This window comes from Solanum stenotomum, chromosome 4, assembly GCF_019186545.1.
Source record: "Solanum stenotomum isolate F172 chromosome 4, ASM1918654v1, whole genome shotgun sequence".
Classification (NCBI taxonomy): domain Eukaryota; kingdom Viridiplantae; phylum Streptophyta; class Magnoliopsida; order Solanales; family Solanaceae; genus Solanum; species Solanum stenotomum.
Window position 1 is genome coordinate 64,184,904 of NC_064285.1, and position 20,849 is coordinate 64,205,752.

The window sequence follows — 20,849 nt, forward strand, 5'->3', positions numbered from 1 at the left end:
AAGTCAATCAGACGTATTCCAAAAAAAAATTATTGACTTTTTACATACGAAAAGATTTGATAATCATGAAATTTCATTTCGTGACCCAAAAACTCCCCGGAAAAAGTAAAGTTGGTCATGTTGAGGCAAACAACATTGTTCACTTGGTCGTCACAAATAAATATAAATTTAGGGTCAAATGTAGCTAGTGAGTCATATTCCAAAAAAATCAAGGACTAATATATACGAAAAATTGAATTGATTTTGAATTACTCTTCCGTGATCCAAAAAACTACATCGACCCTTGAAAAATAAGTATCACTCACTTGGCGTCACAATAAACCCAAAAAATTTGAACTCAAATACAACCGGTCAGTAATATTTCAAAAAGTTAATGAACTAATACAAAAATATTGATCAAACCACCCTTCTATGAAACTTTTCTCTAAGCCTAGGACGTCACCTTCTTTATCACACAATATATAAGAGGTGAACCTCTATTTCACCCCTTTTCAATCCATTTTAAATGTTCTACATTATCATTAATCTCTCCATCTTGTACATTGACGATTCAAAATACTTAAAACTCTCTCTTCAATATGATTTAATAATATCACATAAAATAAAGAGAAAATTTAGCAAATAGCCACTATAAACTTAATTAGGTTCCTTATCTATAGTTTACATATTTACGGGCAGTAGCTATATATTAAGTTGCTATGGGCGACGACCTCGTTTGTATAATTTGCAGGTATATTTGTACAATTCGTGTGTATTTGCATAATTGAGCTATTTTCTGTCTTATTTGTATAAATTGGTTAGTATCAATTGATTTGTATTTATTTTTGTATAAATTATTTTCTATTGATTGAATGGATTGCTAACTGTAGTTTTGGTGGAATACGTGGTTGTATAAATGAGCTATTTCTGTCTGTGGTTGTATAAACGGAGTAGTAACAAGTGTTATACAAGTTATATCATACAAATTTCAGAATTATACAATATGATAAAACTCAAAAATAAAGAATTTATACAAATACAAACATCTGAATTTTAAACAATTATACAAGTAACAGATGTTATACAAATTAGATTATACAAATATGATAAAACTCAAAATGACGAATTTATACAAAGACATACATCTGAAGTTTAAACAGTTATACAAATTACATTATACAAAAATTCTACAAAATTATATCATACAAATTTTGAAAACTACACGTTTATATAACTCAAACTTGACCGCATAAATTTACCTAGAAATTAATGGCGAATAATAATTAATTCAAACTACAACTATATTAACTAATTAACTAGTATTATATATTTGTTTATCCGCATAATTTTTCATATTTAATAGATAAAATATATATCTTGATTACAAAATACAAAAAGAAAATAACAACTCTCTTATGGGACCATAAAAAATGAAAATAAAAACAAAAGAGGGCTAAATTCTTATGCCTATAAAACAACAAATTTATTGCTCTTTCAATTACTACTCCAAACAAACTTCCTATTCTGTTGAGCCGCCAATCCCTAAATGAGTCTTTCATCATTCTTCTTTCCCTCATCGGATTCTCGCCGGAAAACCTGCCGGAAATCTGGATTCCGGCAACGATCTTTGACCATGGTGAAACAGCAGAAAACAAGATTTTACATACTCAGACGTTGTATCATCATGCTTTTATGCTGGCAAAGTCATTCTGTTGCTGATTAATTGCACAAAAAAGATTGATCTTTTGTGTATATTTGTGAAAATTGAAACTTCAGATATGCTCCCTTTTTACCCCTTTCAAATGGGTAAATCTCAATTTCAGATATGGAGTTATGAAATCTGCAAATATTGGTTCTTTTTTCTTGTGAATATATGTGAAAAAGAGGGACTTTTCAGATGTGTTGAATAAAAAAAAGAGAAAGGTGCAGCTCGGTGAACTAAGCTCCTTGTAATCGCGAGGTTCAAGAAAGAATCGGACCACGATGGTCTTTTACCCAACTCGATATATGATAACAATTTTATCAGCTACGTCAAGACTCGAGATATGAAAGATTTGAAGTCTACAAAATTGATTTTTGTGGAAAAAGAAACATCAGATATCTTTCAAATGGGTAAAGCTCTGTTTCAGGTAAAGATGAAATCTTGATGATGAATCTGTCAAGAAAATTCAGATTTGTGAATTTGGAAAATTGAGAAATGTTGAATTGTGTAGTGTGTACAAAAAGGGAAAAATATTGTGAAAAAAGTGGATTTTGTTTTTCTCTTTGTTCTGTTATTTTATTTATCATTGTTTATATTAATAATAATATAATGATTATAAAGAGGAAAGTATAATGTGTTTTTTACTTTTCTGCTGAAATGTTTGTCTTGATTATAATTAACACTGAAATTTTTTTTCATTCATGTAACTAATATTCTAGCTATGAATTCGATAGAATTTAATAGTTTTGGTCAAAACTCTGTATTGCATTAACAATTCACTTATGTATAAATAATTTATTCAATATCGACTAAACGGTATTTTTTAAATTGTAGAGTTACAAAATTAAAATTTTGTAACTGTCTTTACTCACCAAGAAAATATATGATATAACAGTAACAAATTCGTTCATCCTTAACAACATATCTCAGGTTTGAATACACATAAAATAATTCTTCTCAATACGAAACACTAAAATCTCTTGAATGAGCTTTCTATATCATGAATTCAAATTAATCGAATTAGTAAATTTCGTAATCAGATACTCAAAGAAAAAAGAAAGAAAGAAAAGAAACCCTCTACAAGTAGAAGAAAGTTATTGTAACCCTTGATGGTCCAAACTCCAAATTGTAGGGGTAAAAATGTTCCAAGTAGATGAAAGGAATATGTAGAATAGTAGGAAGTAGCAACTTTCCAATTATATTCCCATTGCTTTTATCTTTTTAGTTTAGATTCGATACAAGTGAACCACCTTCCTTTTTTTCTTTTTTGTTAGCCGATATCTATTGAAGTTCGATTAAATTTGAATTTGTGCATGATAAGTAATACAGAACCACCTTCTGTTCGCATAAACAACCTAACAACTTGAGCTTTTTTGCTACGAATTCTGCAATTGTGTTAAGCAATTTGATGTGGTATGATTGATTAAACACAAACAAACATGCATAAACTATCAACTTCTAGATATTCATTTTTTATTTTAACTTTAATTACTCTTTTTATTTCTTTCAGATTTCAATCAACTATTGTTCATACACTGACTCAAATAATTTATGTTTTTATTTAAGGACTCCATACCCAGGACTCAAAACAGAGTTTTTTTTGAATTAGTATGTTTTATTTTATACTTAAAACAACAAGCGGGGATAGCTCAGTTGGGAGAGCGTCAGACTGAAGATCTGAAGGTCACGTGTTCGATCCACGTTCACCGCAAATCTTTTTTTTTTTGCTTCTGGACATTTTGAAATGAATTTGTATGATTGGAAACAATAAAGTTATTAGTTGTTCGTATAAATATTAATTTACATTATGAAATTTTTTGGACATTTTGAAATGAATTTGTATGATTGGAAACAATAAAGTTATTAGTTGTTCATATAAATATTAATTTACAGTATGAAACTTTTTGGAGGTCTCGGTTATAAAGTCACGATGAATTTGTATGATTGGAAACAATAAAGTTATTAGTTGTTCATATAAATATTAATTTACATTATGATTTTTTTTGGACATTTTGAAATGAATTTGTATGATTGGAAACAATAAAGTTATTAGTTGTTCATATAAATATTAATTTACAGTATGAAACTTTTTGGAGGTCTCGGTTGTAAAATCACGAACGTCATGATAATATTAGAGGTAAAACAATTGTTTCCAATAGACCCTTAGCTTAAGGAAAACAAATCAAAGTCATCCAAAAAAAGTAACGAATGTGAAAGTAATTATCAGATCTCGTGATATCATTAATTTAAGATCTAATAACAATGATAATCTAACTTTCTATCACAAATAGGTAGAAGTTTGAATATAGATTTAATTGAAACTTGAAAAATTATTGGAAATTGAAAGTTTAAAATTTGTACTTAAAAGTTAAATTAGTTGTATTTGAATATGCATTTCAATTGAAGAGAAAAGTTTTGAGAATAAAACAAGCTTTTCCATTTGAAAAACTCATCTTCAACAACTAACCAAATAATCTATAACCGAAGATGTGGCAAAGGGGTCCTGTTAAATGCTAAAATATTAGTAATATTTTGATTTTTTTTTTCTATTTTGAATCTGAACAACTCTTTGGTTCATGCGATTAGGCCGGTCTATCGAGCCCAATAACATGTCCGGCCCAACCCTCCAATCTAGCCCCATTCGATTCATAGTCGGGTCACTCTTAAGCTGGTTCCTTACTATTTCAAGCTCAATCCGACCCAACTCAAAATTGACTATTTACTTGAGCAACTCAAAATTTTGGAGTTGGTATCTTGGACTTATTTTCTACTTTTTATTTGTCTATACGTGGAAAGTGTTAATAAAATGTTCAAATGAATTTTTCACTAACACCTTCTACATATAGACAAATAAAAAGTAGAAAATGAGTCCAAAATACCGACTCCAAAATTTAAATTCTACCTTAAAAATATCTATACCCAACGGCTTACTTATTATAGATAATTACGAATAAATTACTTCATCAATATGCCGTTATTAATAATCCAAAAGGATGATATCATGCTTTTATTGCATATTAAGTTTCCGTTTGACCATAAATAATTTTCGCCTTATTCACATTCACACGTATACACAATTTTCAATCTTAAAATGAAAATTAATATTCTTCTTCTTCGAATTTCATAGTTTTTATATCCAAACGTCGTATAAGTTAGCCATCCCATAAAATCCCACCTGTCACCACTTGAATCTCAAATTCAAAACTTCAAAAAAATATACAATTATTAATACCGCCTCTCCATTTTTTTGAATTTCACTAACGGCCATTTCTCCTTCTTCTTCACACCCCCCACCCCCACCCCCTATATAATTTGCTCTGAAATTTTTGTTTTCACCATAGCTAGCAATGGCAACTCTAACACCAGGAATTCTACTGAAGTTACTTCAGTCAATGAACACCGGTGCAAGAGTCACCGGCGACCACCGTACGCCGCTGTTACAGGTGATTGGAATTGTACCGGCGCTTTCGACTTCCGATTCCTTGTGGCCTCATAATGGTTTTTTTGTTCAGCTTTCTGATTCTCTCAACTCTACTTATGTTTCCCTTTCGGAGCGTGACACAGATCTCATCCTCACGAACCGGCTTCAGCTTGGTCAGTTTGTTCATGTTGACCGGTTCTGTTTTGATTCTCCGCCTGTTCCACGGGCAGTCAATATTCGGTCTATTGCTGGTCGACACGGGTTTATTGGCTCGCCGGAACCCTTAATTGCTCGGATTTCAGGTGGGGGATTTCTCATCCAACCCGTTTCTGATTCGGATCCTATTGCTGCTTATTTGTCGAAAAATGGAAGAACAGAGACGGGTTCAGGTCCGGGTTTGAAAGATGGGAAGGAAAAACTCAGGGTAAGAGAAGTGCTTGCACCAAAAGAAAATGTGGAAATTAAGGAAGATTTGAGTAAAAATTGTTCTGCTCCGAAGAGATTTTCGTCTCCGGCATCAGTTAAACAGAGATCAGTATCAGCAGGGAAGAAGAATTTGGTAGCTGAAAGGGATCCATCACCAGCAGGGAAAGTGAAGAGATCAGCATCACCAGTGCCATCAAAGTCCGTGGTGCCAAGTTTGGTAGCTGCAAAAGAGGAAAATCGGAGGACATCGAAGGAGCCAGCTATTATAGTTCCATCAAGGTATAGGCAGCCATCACCTACATCAGGGAGAAGGCAGGCAAGTCCATCGGTGGCAAGACGGATGTCGTTATCACCTGGACGACGATTGTCTAGTGGTCTTAAGGTTTCTCCTGCTGTGGATTCTTCTGGAAAGAAGAAGATGACTTCTATTGCTGCTGGAATTTCCAAAGTTTCAGAGGCAATTGTGGGGTCTGGTAAATCAAGTAGAAAGAGTTGGGATGAAGGTCCAGCAAATAGTGGTGATTCTTTGGAACAAACAGAGAAGATTTTTTCGAAGAAAAAACCGGATATTCAGGCAATTCTGAGAACTCAGGTGATATTTCTTGGTACTCTGTTGATTTCATGGAAATCCATTTACATTTATGATGTGCTCCATGTTTATTGTGCCACTTTAGGATTGAACAATATATGTTAGCTCCCGTTTAACCATAGATTTCGAAAGTTGTCATTTTTGAAACACAAAGTTGTGATTTTTGGAACTTGAAGTTGCGTCTCGAAAAAGTTTGAACTTTGGTGAGTGGAAGTGAAATCTGAGACTAGTTTTTGGAACTTGAAGACAGAATCTAATAAAAAATCTATAGCCAAACAGATATTTGGAGATGAATTTTCAGAATATGATCCAATATCGAGTCCTAAAGCTTAGCTTAGTTGAGTTTTTTTGAAAATGGATCTCTAATTATACTAAATCCCCCCCCATTTCTAATATATGCAGAAACTATATGTAACTGATTGCGAGGTTTATCTGATTGATAATGGCTTAAACAATTTATGTTCTTTTTTCAGGCTGCTATTTCTAGGCGTTTGAGTGATGTAAGCTGTCATGCTGAGGATTTTGGAAGTGAGGGAAAATTAAAATCTGGTGCTGTGGAAAATTCCCCTGACGCTGGAAAGCCTAGTAATGAAGCTCCAGTGATTCCAGTTCATGAGAAGAAGTGGACTGATGGAAGTGTACCACTACACTCCGTATCCTCAGAACTTGCGAAGCTTGGAAAGGTATGGATGAAAGTTTGTACATTGAATGTGCTACTATCCTATGTTAGCTTCTGTGTTGCATCTACTGATTTCGTTAAGCTAAAGAATGAGTTTTATTCTTTTAATTTATGAGTAAGAATGATAGCGTGATTTCTCTTGGTGATGATGTCTATGAATTTGGGAAAGCTTAATAGAAGTAGCTTAACTTATTTGACAAGCTACTTTGATCATCCAAGTAGCTTGTCCACATTCTTTTCCTTTCAAATTGACCACTTCAAACATGTAGGTAAATATTACACCTAAATGTATTGAATGTTCTAACTATCTAAAGGGTTCCCAGTCTGTGTAAACCCATTGAACTGTCATGAGACAAATAAGTGATAGCAAGTAGGAAACATCATCCCTATCTCTACGAGGTAGAAGTAAGGCCTTACACTCTAACCACTCCAAACCCCAGTAGTGAGATTACACTGGCTATGTTGTTGTTTGATGTTGATCATTCAAATGGTGCAGGAGGCAATGCAAAGGAGAATAATTGCTTCAACAGCTGCAGCTGAAGCATTGGAAGAGGCCCTTGCCATTGAGACTATTGTTAGAAATTTGAGGTAAATGTCACCATCCTTATAGAGCCAAACGAGAAATTTTAAGCTTTGTTATCTCATTATTAGACCAAAATGTATGCACAACTGTTGGTAGTGTAATGGAAAGATTGGAAACATTTCATTGTTTCAAAACATGCAAGTGAGAAATGCTTGTTGGACAATGCTTTCTCGATTTCTCTTTCATTTTCTTAAGTCCTGTATACTTTTTTTGCAGTATGTTTGCAGATTTACGCTCAACATCCAACCCTAAAAACCCTCTACCAACTATTGATCGTTTCATGTCAATTTACGAAGATGTGGTGAAATCAACATGTGTTGCTGAATCAATCACCAGCAATCGTGGCGTGCAAAAATCTAATGAGAATATGACTATGATGGAGCAACCAAAATCATCTCTTCTTTGGGTGGAGGCTGCTCTAGCAACTGATCTTGAAATTGTCTCTCTCTTGACAAATCAGAACAGTGGAACTCAATCAGCATCAGTGAAAAGCTCTCCGACATATCAATCAACAAAACCGTCTAACAAGAATCCTTTGATGGTTTCAGCAGTAACTGGATTTTGGACAAGGGGTAATGGGATGACTGAGACAGTAGAACTTGCAAAGAAGTTGCAATCTGAGATGCAAATGTGGTTCATCACTTTTGTTGAAGAGTCACTAGATGCAGGTTTTCGTGTGTTCAAGAATTGCTCCCTGGCTTCTGATGGAGCTTCTTCCAACTGTGATTCAATTCAAGCTATTTTGTCACAACTCAAGCGAGTCAATAACTGGTTGGATCGCGTAGTCTCCAAGAAAGATGAGCAACTGATACAGAAGATAGAGTGCTTGAGACGAAAAATATATGGATTCGTCATTCAGCATGTAGGAACGACTGCTGAAAATTCATAACTTTTGTTTTCTTCTCTTTCTTCAATGTAAGGATAATAACTACTATTTTGTAACTTTTAGCAGAGTTGAAATTCTTCAACTCCATGTTTCAGAATTCATCCGCACATGAAGATGATAGTCACTGCTATCAAATGTTAATTCAAGTATTTTTGTTACCTTTCATGATGGCTGGTTAAATTGGTTTCCTTTCAGCATTTCTGTTTAGTGTATCACCGCGCTCTTGGTAGTTTTTTGCTGTTTACATTGTTTGATTCAAATCAGTTGTAGTCCAATTCATGAACATGGAGAAAAGAGTGATCTAATTATCAGATATACTGATAATTAGATAGGACATTACACACTTGTAGGTTAACAAAATATGGAGGTCAAGGATTAGAATAGAAGATTAGTAGGTAGTCGAGCGTTGTCTAGTTCTCCTTATCAGTATTGTTATACAATCTTGTTCTTCGATTTTATTACTACTTGTTAGTTTTCTTTGCTTTGGTTATCATATTATGTGTTGGTGTTATTGTTCTACTCTCCATTATGTTCAGCTTGGGTGCTTCACTAATGTATCTTCCTTTATTATGTTTTACTCTAGCTTCACCAGAGAGGGGTAAAGCTGCATATACACTACCCTTCCCAGACTCCACTTGTAAGATTACACTAGGTACCATATTTCTCGTTTATCAGTAAAGCGATTACAGATAAACGGACAATCATCAGCTGAACTTGTTTTTAAGGTAAATCTTTTATTTATAGAGATTGAATATTCAGCCAAAAGGGAGATATTATGGCAAGTAGTTTTTTTCCCCTCTTGAACTTCTGCATGTTTACAGCCAAGGAGAGTTGTAAATGGGGGTGACTACAGATTTAACTTGAAGAAACTTATGAAGTCCTTCCATTCCTAAATCTCTTTCAAAGCCACTGCATTTGTATCCTCCATATGGGCAATCCGGATCGGAAGCAAAGTAACAGTTTATCCAGATAACACCAGCTCGAATCGATCTTGAAACTGTGTTAGCAATGTTCAAGTCATTGGTCATAACACCTGCTGCTAGTCCATACTTTGTACAATTAGCTCTCTTGATCACCTCCTCTACAGTCCTGCAATCCGTTACGCGATGAAATACTAACCATATAGAGATACACTGAGAACATTACTATTTGACAGAAAAGAAAAGATTGCTAATATTGGAATGAACTTACTTGAACTTCATTACTGACAAAACAGGTCCAAATATTTCTTCTTTTGCAATTGTCATTTCATCCTGCCAAATGCATTAACAAGATATGGCATGATTCATATCTGATCGCACGTTCATCAGATGCAACAGACATAGTTATAGAATGCTTACAGTGACGTCAACGAATATGGTTGGCTCGATGAAATAACCCTTCCTATCCAATGAGTTGCCCCCAGTTAACAATGTTGCCCCCTCCTTCTTGCCATGTTCAATGTATGAAAGTACCTTTTCAAACTGTATTTTGTCAATCTACACCGAAGGTAAACTGTGTGTTAACGGACACTTGGTAAATGAAGCAAATGATAGCAACAGCAACATGTTAAACAAAATTTCAGATGTATACTTGTGGTCCTTGACGAGTATTTGGATCGAAAGGATCACCAACCACCCATGTTTTTGCCATCTCCACCAATTTCTTGACAAATTTATCGTAAATTCCTTCTTGGATGAAAAGGCGTGATCCAGCCACACAAATTTCTCCCTGATAGGAAATGGAACGTGAAAAGAACACTATCTCACTGATTCTATTGAGAACATAACAAGGAAAGACAGTATGGAATTCAGTTTACCTTGTTGTATACTGCTCCAACAAAAGCAAGTGGTGCAACTTTGTCCACATCTACATCATCAAATACTATAAAAGGTGACTTGCCTCCCAATTCTAGTGATACAGGTTTCAAATTGCTTGTTGCTGCAGCCTGCATTATTAAACGTCCAACTTCTGTCGACCCCGTGAAACCTATCTGTAATACATGTTATAAACGGTGACATTAGCCATGACAGTATGCTAACTGTTGGAAATAGGTGCTAGTTAGCCTGTTAGCGTTGTAAGGATTCCTAACGACTGGTGACTCAAGTCGTGGTTGTTGCAGATCCGCTTCCTCTATAGAGAAACCAATAAGTCTCCTAACTAGTATTTATTGATCGAAATACTACACTAACTTTTGTTGATACCTGTCAGTGTCGGAACAACCTTTGTCCAAAGAGTGTCCATCGACACCCCTTTGCTAGAATATTACACAGTGTAGATAGGTAAATTTCTTATATGAATATATACTATATGTTGAATCTCCTTGACCTCTTCGTGTGTTTAGTTCTTTATATTTTGACTCGCCTGTAGTGAAAATCCTGGCTACGTCACTCTATCTTTTATAACTTTCATGGACAGTTGGGAATTTTACCTTGTCTACGTCCATATGAGAGCTAAGTGCAGCACCAGCAGTAGGTCCAAATCCTGTTACCACATTGACCACTCCATCCGGAATTCCAGCCTGATTCAAGAAAGTATACAACTGATAGATGATGTCGGTTTGATCAAGTAGTTCATTGTGTAGATGATGTCGGATGGGGCATTTGAGCTACGGGTTCAACTGAATTCAATAATGTTTACCTGGAAGATAGATATATACATGAAAAATCACAGAATTTTAACAGACATTAGATTTCAAACCTATTGCTCCATCTGTTTCAATATGTTTGTCTTAAATTTCCTTTTTAGTCCGTTTTAAAAAGAATTGTCTCTTTCCTAATTTGATAACTCTTTCGTTTCAATATTCCACAAGACATGTTTAAGACCACAAGATCAACAGACATTTTGGTACATTATACATATCTTTAGTTAACAACCACAAATTCAAAAGTCTTCTTTATTTTCTTAATCTACGTGCCTAGTCAAACTAAGACAAACAAGATTGAAACGGAGGGAGTATTTCTAAAGCACAATGGGTTCAGTGTTAAGAACGTTAAAAGTTGAATCTATAAACTTTAAATCTTGGATCCACCTCTGAGTGAAGATGAACACCTGCTTAGCCAAATAAGCATAATAGAGAGCAGAAAGAGGAGTTTGTTCAGCAGGCTTAACGACCACGGTGCAACCAGCAGCTAATGCAGGGGCAACCTTATGCATAAGCAGCGGGCTCGGGAAATTCCAAGGAATAATGAGTCCAACAACACCAATTGGTTCGAGCAATGTGTATCCTTGTAACTCACGTGACATCTTGAGAGTCGTTCCATGAATTTTATCCGCTGCACCAGCATAATAACAGAGAACGTCCGCTACATTAGGTATGTCACCAGTCTTAACAACACTAAACAACTTTCCTGCATCCATTGCATCCAAAGCTGCTATTTCCTCAACATGTTCTAGGATCAAGTCCGCAAACTTCAGCATTATCCTTCTCCTCTCCTGATTAAGCAGTTCCAATATGAACATGAAAGTACGTCATTTGAAATTAAGACAAAAACAGTCACAACGTATGACATAGGAATCGTGATCGTTATCCCATCCATTGAACTCTCAGTATCAAGACAAGTTTGGAATGTGAACTTAGCATAGACTAGTATATATGTTCAGACAATCTTAGGCTAAGGTAATCCATATCGATCACTTGATCATCATTTGATATAGTAGTACTTACTAGTATTTTAGTTGTTACATAAAGTTACCTTGGGTGATAAGCGAGGCCAAGGGCCATTGTCGAAAGCTTCACGTGCAGCTTTGACAGCCAAATCAACATCGTCTTTGTCACCTTCAGCAACACTTGCAATCACCTCCTCATTTCTTGGATCAATCGTTTCAAACGTCTTTCCTGCAGAACAAATTTCCAATATTTTTTTTTAACTTCTACATTTTCGTATCTTATCATGCCTAGTCGAATTTGTTCCTAATTCAGTACAATAAACATCTCTCTTTTACGCTTATAATCCGTTTCAACGCTCTAACCAGACACACGAGGGCCAAGGGCGGGTCTCGAGGCATGATTACAGGTTCACGTGAACCCAATAGCTTTTGTCAGATCAATAAACACTCTCTTCTATATTAAGAAAATCTACCAAGTATCTATAAGTATGTGAACTTGCAATATTAACTAGAAATCGTTGTACGAACACATAAACTTCAAATCCTGAATCCGACTTTACTATTTATCAACTACTTTTAATCCGCTAAGTCAAACAGGCTCTAAACACCATACATATAGCTCCTGTATACTTTATTAGGATCTTCAAAATCAAAATTTCCCCCCCCCCCCTTTCATCGTAGAGCTTTAATGTCATAGTAATATACTTCTTCTGTCCCAATTTATGTGACATAGTTGAAATTTCGATATTTAAACTTCTATAAAGACCGTAAATTCAAACATAAAAATTTACCTACGCAAAAGATACTATAAATCACAATAATTAACTAAAAGGTGTATAAAGAAATTCTGACCAAAGAAAAACTTGATTGACCCTCAAAATTCCAACGATCGTGCCACATAAATTGGGACGGAACAGAAAGAATAATATCATTAGGAACAGGGAACTGAAACAGAGAAATTCTTTTGGTTATGAATAGAGTTAAAGGAAAAGTTGTTTGCTAGGAAACTACTTTCATATTCGATTTAGAAACATTTTTTTCATTGAGAATTTCACCAGCGGTGAATTTCACCTTATCTACTGCATCTAGTACCTGTATGGCCATAAGTCAAGATAATTAATAATTCACAATAATTTAATTAATCAAGAGTTCCATACAATATAACGAACATCGAAAGGCAAATTAAAAATAATTGGTCTAACACGCACAGTTTGCTACTCCCTTTGTCTTAATTTATGCAACACTTTTTGCTTTTTAATATTCAAACTCCTTAATTTTAATCATGTGTTTGAATATAAATCTTTAAATTTTTTGAAATAATACTCATTTACTTATTTGAGAATTACATAAAAAGTAATATAAATCACGATAATTAATAATTTAAAAAAAAAAATTATAGTCACAAAACAATTCACTTGACTCTATATCATCACATAAATTGAGACGGATGAAATATTTATTCTTAACAATCGGATATATTGTAATAAGATAATACTAATTAGTGCCAAAAATATGTTAATTTTTTATTCAGGCAACAACCACAAGAATAGTCACTCATTGAGTCATTTAATAATTATTATAAAGTTAATTTATTTTGGAAAAAGAAATGAAAAAAAACGAATGAAATTAAAATGTGCCCAAAAATTATATAAGAGGATACTATTTGTATTCAATTATTAAAGTGGAACATGCGATACAAAACTAATGTTGCATTATGAAACAGTCTCTGTGTAATGGAGTGTTGGATCGGGGGCGGATATAGTTTCTTGTTCTTCAATTTCTATTACTATATATTGTTTTGTGTAGTCCGATTGTAATATTATTTATGTTGTAGTATTGTTCTGCTACTATATGTTGCTTTTTTACTATATGTTATCTCTTGTACTTCATTATGTCTTTTTCTAGCCTATTTTTATCTTGAACTGAGGGTCTATCGAAACTAGCCTCTCTACCTCACCTTTGAAGTAGAGGTAAGATTTATGTATATTGTATCCTCCTCAAATCTCACTTTGTAGAACTACACCGAGTAGATTTTCAGCATCTCCATTTCACTTAATTAATATTATATCATGTCACCTCTCTTGGTAGATTTATGTTGTTGATCATAATATTATGCAATAGAAGATGGTTGTAGAATTCAAAATATGAAAGTTATGAAATTTATTACTCCATATTCAGTAAATTTCTCAATTCATAGGGTTTGAACAAAAATTATTGAATTCTATCGAGCCCGTACTTTAACAGATGTCCCAAATCAAGAACATGTAAATTTTGTCCAACTGAACTTTTTCTATAGCCCAAAATCCAAAGACATCAAAACAACAAGAAAAAATTATTTTCTGGTCATATGGTATAACATGAGATACTATGGCATATAGTAAAAATTTACTTGATTTCTGCAAATTTACAACCAAGGAGAGTTGTAAATAGGAGTGGCCACAGATTTAACTTGAAGATACTTATGAAGTCCTTCCATTCCCAAATCTCTTTCAAAGCCACTGCATTTGTATCCTCCAAATGGGCAATCCGGATCGAAAGCAAAGTAACAGTTTATCCAGATAACACCAGCTCGAATCGATCTTGAAACTGTGTTAGCAATGTTCAAGTCATTGGTCATAACACCTGCTGCTAGTCCATAATTTGTACAGTTAGCTCTCTTGATCACCTCCTCTACCGTCCTGAAATTCATCGACATATTGATTTTTTAAGTTATATCACATAGAACTTAAACTCTGTTTACTCTTTGAAAATGCTAATAACGGAGGTGAACTTACTTGAACTTCATTACTGCCAGTACAGGTCCAAATATTTCTTCTTTTGCAATTGTCATATCATCCTGCCAAAAGCATTATGAAGACGTAAGTAACCAACAACGTCAGGTTTGGAGGTAGAGAGACTGAATAGCCGGTGAAATCCTACATGAATAAGGCTAATACTACGACAAACACGATGCACTGGACTACCATCAAGCCTAATCTCGTTGAAAAGCAAGCCAAAACTCAATTACTTCCTAGCCTTCTATCCTAGTCCGTGACCTTCATACCCTCTTATCTATGAAGATGTAAGTAATATATTGTATACTTTATCTCAGCATTCAAAATGCAACAATGATAAGTTCAAAATGCTTACATCAACATCAATAAATATGGTTGGCTCAATGAAATAACCCTTCCTATCCAATGCATTTCCCCCCGTTAGCAATTTTGCACCCTCCCTCTTGCCATGTTCAATGTACGAAAGTACTTTCTCATACTGTTTTTTATCAACCTGCATCAGGTACACAGTGAGTTAGATATAGACACGGTGAAATACATTTGCAATTTTGGTAACGACAAGTAGAAACATCTTAAAAAGAACAGTTCAAATGTATACTTGAGGTCCTTGATGAGAATTTGGATCAAAAGGATCACCAACCACCCATGTTTTCGCCATCTCTTCCAATTTGTTGACAAATTTGTCATAAATACCTTCTTGGATGAAAAGACGAGATCCAGCAACACAAATTTCTCCCTAGAAAAGAATCGAAAGCAAGGAACGACCCAAATTACCTCACTTGTATGTTTTGAGACATAATAAGAAATGATGAATAATGAAAAATATGGAATTCGATCTTACCTTGTTGTATAGGATTCCAACTAGGGCAAGTGGTGCAACTTTGTCAACATCTACATCATCGAATACTATAAAAGGCGACTTCCCTCCCAATTCAAGCGAGACAGGTTTTAAATTACTTAATGCTGCAGCCTGCATTACTAGACGTCCTACTTCTGTCGAACCTGTGAAGCTTATCTGAATAAAACACACACATTACAAACCGGTATGATTAGCTAAGGCAGTACTCTAACTTTCATTTACAAATATGTCAATTGGTAATCACCTTGTCTACGTCCATATGCGAGCAAAGTGCAGCACCAGCAGTAGAACCAAATCCTGTTACGACATTGATCACCCCATCGGGAACACCTGCCTGTTTTGAAACAGAGAATTTCAAGTGTCATATAATTAACTGATCTGACATGAGAGTTTCGTGTAGATGAGAACGAGATATTACCTGCTTAGCCAATTGAGCATAATAGAGAGCGGAAAGAGGAGTTTGTTCGGCAGGTTTGACAATCATAGTGCAACCAGCTGCTAATGCAGGGGCAACCTTCATAACAAACATCTGAGTTGGGAAATTCCAAGGAATAATGTGTCCCACAACACCAATTGGTTCGAGCAATGTGTATCCTTGTAACTCGCGTGACATTTTGAGAGTCGTTCCATGGATTTTATCGGCTGCACCAGCATAATAGCGAATAACTTCGGCTGCAGCTGGAATGTCCATGTTCTTTACAGGAACAAATAACTTCCCTGCATCCATTGCATCCAATGCTGCTATTTCCTCTGCATTTTCTACCATTAAATCCGCGAATTTCAGCATTATCCTTCTCCTCTCCTGAATGTAACACCAACGCGGCGTAAGACAATGCAAAGTTGAATTCAAGACGTTACAAAATCAACTCAATAGTAGGTTAATTGAATCAACACAAACAAGAATAATGAGTTTAACCATGAAACTGAGCATAACATATTAATTACTAAAAGATTTTCTCAAAGTGAGGATATATTTTTCAATGTTACTTCTCTTAGATTTATATTACTGCTTCTTTTTCATTTCTCCTTAAACCGAAAACAACCTACCATCCACGGTAGGGGTAAAATCTGTATTACCCTTTCCAGACCCCACATGTAGAATTATATTGGGTGAGCGGTTGTTGTTACGTCTCTTAGACATGACGGTTAGGATTGAGAACTGGGATAGTGCGGAATTTTGCCCATCAATGCTATAATTAATTACAATAACAAAAAAAAAATACTAATGGAAAGTCAAGAAAATAAAGGAGACATAAATTTAACCTGATTCGGTCAATATATAACAAATAGTTAACAGGATTAATCTAAGAAATACATAGACATTTTTGTTTCTATGTACTAAGAAATTCACATTAGTTAAAGGTCATTCCTTTCTTTCATCTTTTTGTAACGTCTGGTGAACTATTTTCAGTCGATTTAAAAAAAAAATGACGCTTTTCTTAATTTGAAAACAATCTAATTTAAACTTCCTATATGTTATACCAATACAAACGCTATGACGACCATGAGTTTTGAAAATCTTGCTACTACACAAATGTTATAGCCAAATTAAGAACCACAAGTAAAAAAAAAAAAATTCTTAAATTTTGTGTTCTGTCAAATAAATCATCTTAAATTTAGATGAATGAGAATTCTTTTAATTGATTATGATGTTTTCAGATTCCATCACTTTATGTCACTATTATGATTTAATCATTATCTTTTTTTAATTGCAATACTGTTGCCTTAATAAAATTTTTTAAATAAAGTCAAAAAATGGAAGGAGAGGGGAAAAATCTTTCCTTTTAGCGTCAAATCTTTTTCAATTTTCCACCCTACCACCCAATATTGCAGAAAATATTTGCAACTTTTGTCACAATTGTCTGCTTCCCAAAGTTATACTTCACGTTTCAATTTGTTTATCTTTAGACTTGAGACGGAATCAAAGAAAATAATGAAATTTTGTGAATATTATGATTTTAAATTAAAAATACGTAGAATATAGCAAAAAGTCCTTTAATTTTGCTGTTTTAAATATGTTATGCAAAAAGTTGTTATTAAAGATTTGTAAAAAAAAAAGAAGCATTCTTTTTTAAACGGACAAAAAAGAAAAGTAAAAAAAAACAAATTAAAACGGAGAGAATAATAAGTTTATATTAGTATACTGATGGCTATAGCATTTGCCAACTACAATTGATGATTGGAAAGAATAATATGTACGCAGATTTGGGTTCAATAAACACGTTTTTCAAAATAAAATTGAAAAAAACACAAGAGTAAACAAGCTATATAACATTACCATCATTTATAAAATTATCATGTGGTGACTAAATAAAATAAAATAAGATTCCATTCATTCAGTAGCGTGTGACTAATTATTAATTACCTATAAAAATATTTGACCTTTTAAAAGGTACTTTTTCACTTTATTGTAGTTGCCACAACAATTAAAAAGACAATTGTCACTATTGGACAATAGAATGAATTTTGAAATTTATTACTAATATTTTCCACTTTTGTAATATGGTCTAAGCCAACTTGCACACAACTTGATTTTAACATATTAGGTATGTTGTACCTTTAGAAACATATGAATGTCAAAAGATACATTAGGTACAAGTGCGGATCTAGGGGAACCAAAGGGTATTTATTCGAATCTTTTGGTAAAACAATTATACTGTGTATATATCTAGATTTTAAATTTTTTAAACACAAGATTAGAAATAAACTAATTTAAAATTCAGCTTGATATTTTTAAGTTTAAATTTCAAGCATTATATTTTTACTTTTTAAACCTCATTAATGAAATTCTTGAATTCGCCGCTAAATTTAGGTATGTTTGTACCTTTGAAACAAATTTGTCAACAGAAGTGTTCTACAAAACTACTTAATGGATGGTCAAACTTTTGACATATACCTATTCGTACCTTTTGTAAATTATGATTCTAAACAAGAACATTTTTATAATTTATAATCACACAATTATTATGAAATATTCAAAAATTCATAATTTTAAATATTTCATAATAATTGTGTGACTATAAATTATGTTTATTACAGATAATGCAATTAGATATTTTCATATATAAAATGTGTCATTTAAAAAAATGGATTAATAAAAAAATAAATAATGTCAATAAAGTAAAAAAAGTACAAATTTCAAGGATCTTCATTGTTTTATTCATTTAAACTTTATATCGAACTATATTATATAAATTAAAACGAATAAAACACAATTTACCGAGGGGGATAAGCGAGGCCAAGGGCCGTCGTTGAAAGCTTCACGGGCGGCTTTGACAGCCAAATCAACATCCTCCTTGTCACCTTCACTAATTCTTGCAATAACCTCCTCATTTCTTGGATCTATCGTTTCAAACGTATTTCCTGTATTTAACGTAACATAGTTAAATTTTTCACGAAAAAATAAAAATATAAAGATATCAAAAAAAATTTATATCTAATATATATTTTATCTCATATATATATCAATTTTTCTTTTTAGTTCATTTTAAAGATATATAACACAAATTTCTTTATTTAGCAAATGTCTAAACTAGATCTCACTTATTGAGCAAAAAAAAATCAAACAAAAATATGTGGCTTTCTAAATAAGCACATGACACAAAATGCCAAAAAAAAAAACATTTATAGAGTCCACCACTCAATCACTACAACAACTACAAATTATTTTAGGAAGGATTGTAATTGTCGCACATGGTGCAACTCACGAGGGGATGTGTTTCTCTCTCCGATTCATTTTACTTGTCACGAAATAAATTTAAGAGAGGAGAAATTGTTCATTTGATTCTTCTCGATAAAAATAATATTATACATACAATCATTTCTTATATATATCTATATATATATATATATCAAGGAAAATTATTTATAAAAACATTCATTATTTTATTTATTATTTCATATGTGTCTCAATTTATGTAGCATAATTTAAATTTAAAAATCAAATAATATAATTTTAACCGTAAATTCATATTAAGTTTTTTTACATACGTAAAAACTATGTAAAAGATACTATAAATTATAATTTTGATAATTCAAAACATTTAAAAATATATATTACAAAAATTATTTGAATTCTAAACGTATCACATATATTCATACAAGAAAAAAAAAGGAATGGTTTGTATTGATTATTGACCGACCTCTAAAAAATTTTCCTATATTATCTCGAGATAAGTTAGTACTAAATTTAATTGTGTTTACGAACCTCAAAAGATTTTTCCTATTTTATCCGGAGAAATAAGATCGTACTAAATTTTTATCTCGAAACTATCTATGCTTGTCAAGCATAACAAATGGACCCTAATAGAGATTGGATTTGAAGCTGCTGCAAACAAATTCATTGATCCAATTTCACAAACAGATTCAGTGTAATTTTTTTTTAAAAAGGTATAATTACTTAACCTGAAACGGAGTCAATTAAATCACCATTAATGGCGGCGACAGAGAAACTCTACACACAATCGCACAAAAACGAACAGATTTGATTCAAAAAGCATTTTATAGAAACATACAAAACTCGAATCTGCAACATATAACTGATTTCCTTTGATTTTATTGATTCATTCATGGAATTAAACAGAAGAAAATAGAAATTAGAAAGGTATAAATCTATCAAACCTGAAACGGAATCGACGAATTCACCATTGATGAACAGCTTTGTGAACTTAATTTTTGGAATTTGAAATTGAGTTTCTGAATTCCCATTCGATTCCGCCATTTTTTTTCACTTTAAATTTTTTGCTTCTGTTACTGTTGCGTTGCCCTGTGTCTTATGGAACTGGAATAGAAATAACACATGCTTACATACAGCCTATTTATAGGCTGGAAGTCTGCCGGAGTCTTTTTCTTGTGAGGGGCAGTTACATAAATAATCTTAAATAATAGAGTGAATTTTAGGTTTAGAAAACGTAAAAATTATATTTGTATGCTATAGTTATAGTTCGTTTAATTGCGCTCTATAGCAAATTTCATGTTTGTTATGGCTATTAATCTGTATATTTCGATATATATATATACATAAAAAAATATGTATTTGAGTCTATTTGTATATTTCGATATACAAATGGGTCCTGCATTTGTATATTTTGGTATACAAATCGGTTTTGCATTTGTACATTTCGGTCTATTTGTATATTTCGGTGTACAAATGGGTCATGTATTTGTATATTTCGATCTATTTATATATTTCGGTATACAAATGAGTCATACATTTGTATATTTTGGTATACAAATGGGATGATCAAAAACATGGAATGTTTGTTGTGAATTACAAATAAAAGAAACTATGATTATAACATTTAATTTGAATTAATAATTTGTTATTTTATATAATTTTCCCTAAATAATAAGTGATCCTCACG

At 33.0% G+C, this 20,849-nt stretch overlaps 3 protein-coding genes and 1 non-coding gene across 4 annotated transcripts; 2 read left to right on the forward strand and 2 right to left on the reverse strand.

The window, feature by feature from the left end:
- The first annotated feature begins 3,319 nt into the window (after positions 1-3,319).
- Positions 3,320-3,392, forward strand: TRNAF-GAA (transfer RNA phenylalanine (anticodon GAA)). The gene has a single exon. It is a non-coding gene; the product is annotated as a tRNA-Phe (tRNA).
- A 1,586-nt stretch (positions 3,393-4,978) lies between these two features.
- On the forward strand, positions 4,979-8,416 carry LOC125863154 (uncharacterized). The gene is made up of 4 exons (XM_049543309.1): positions 4,979-6,120; positions 6,591-6,800; positions 7,293-7,384; positions 7,596-8,416. The coding sequence occupies exons 1-4, from the start codon at positions 5,029-5,031 to the stop codon at positions 8,266-8,268; spliced, it is 2,067 nt and encodes a 688-aa protein (XP_049399266.1). The 5' UTR covers positions 4,979-5,028; the 3' UTR covers positions 8,269-8,416.
- Positions 8,417-9,019: 603 nt separating this feature from the next.
- On the reverse strand, positions 9,020-12,104 carry LOC125861658 (aldehyde dehydrogenase family 2 member C4-like; the record flags this gene model as incomplete). Its single annotated transcript, XM_049541512.1, has 8 exons — positions 9,020-9,354; positions 9,457-9,518; positions 9,606-9,743; positions 9,838-9,975; positions 10,064-10,237; positions 10,676-10,765; positions 11,296-11,679; positions 11,940-12,104. Coding segments are annotated over 8 exons (1,425 nt in total), but the record flags the coding sequence as incomplete, so codon positions are not given.
- Positions 12,105-14,047: 1,943 nt separating this feature from the next.
- Positions 14,048-20,346, reverse strand: LOC125862516 (aldehyde dehydrogenase family 2 member C4-like). Its single transcript, XM_049542607.1, has 9 exons — positions 20,107-20,346; positions 18,707-18,849; positions 15,905-16,288; positions 15,731-15,820; positions 15,469-15,642; positions 15,226-15,363; positions 14,983-15,120; positions 14,628-14,689; positions 14,048-14,531 (listed from the first exon to the last, which is right to left on the reverse strand). Exons 1-9 carry the CDS (start codon positions 20,204-20,206, stop codon positions 14,258-14,260), a joined length of 1,503 nt encoding a protein of 500 aa, XP_049398564.1. The 5' UTR covers positions 20,207-20,346; the 3' UTR covers positions 14,048-14,257.
- Positions 20,347-20,849: the final 503 nt, after the last annotated feature.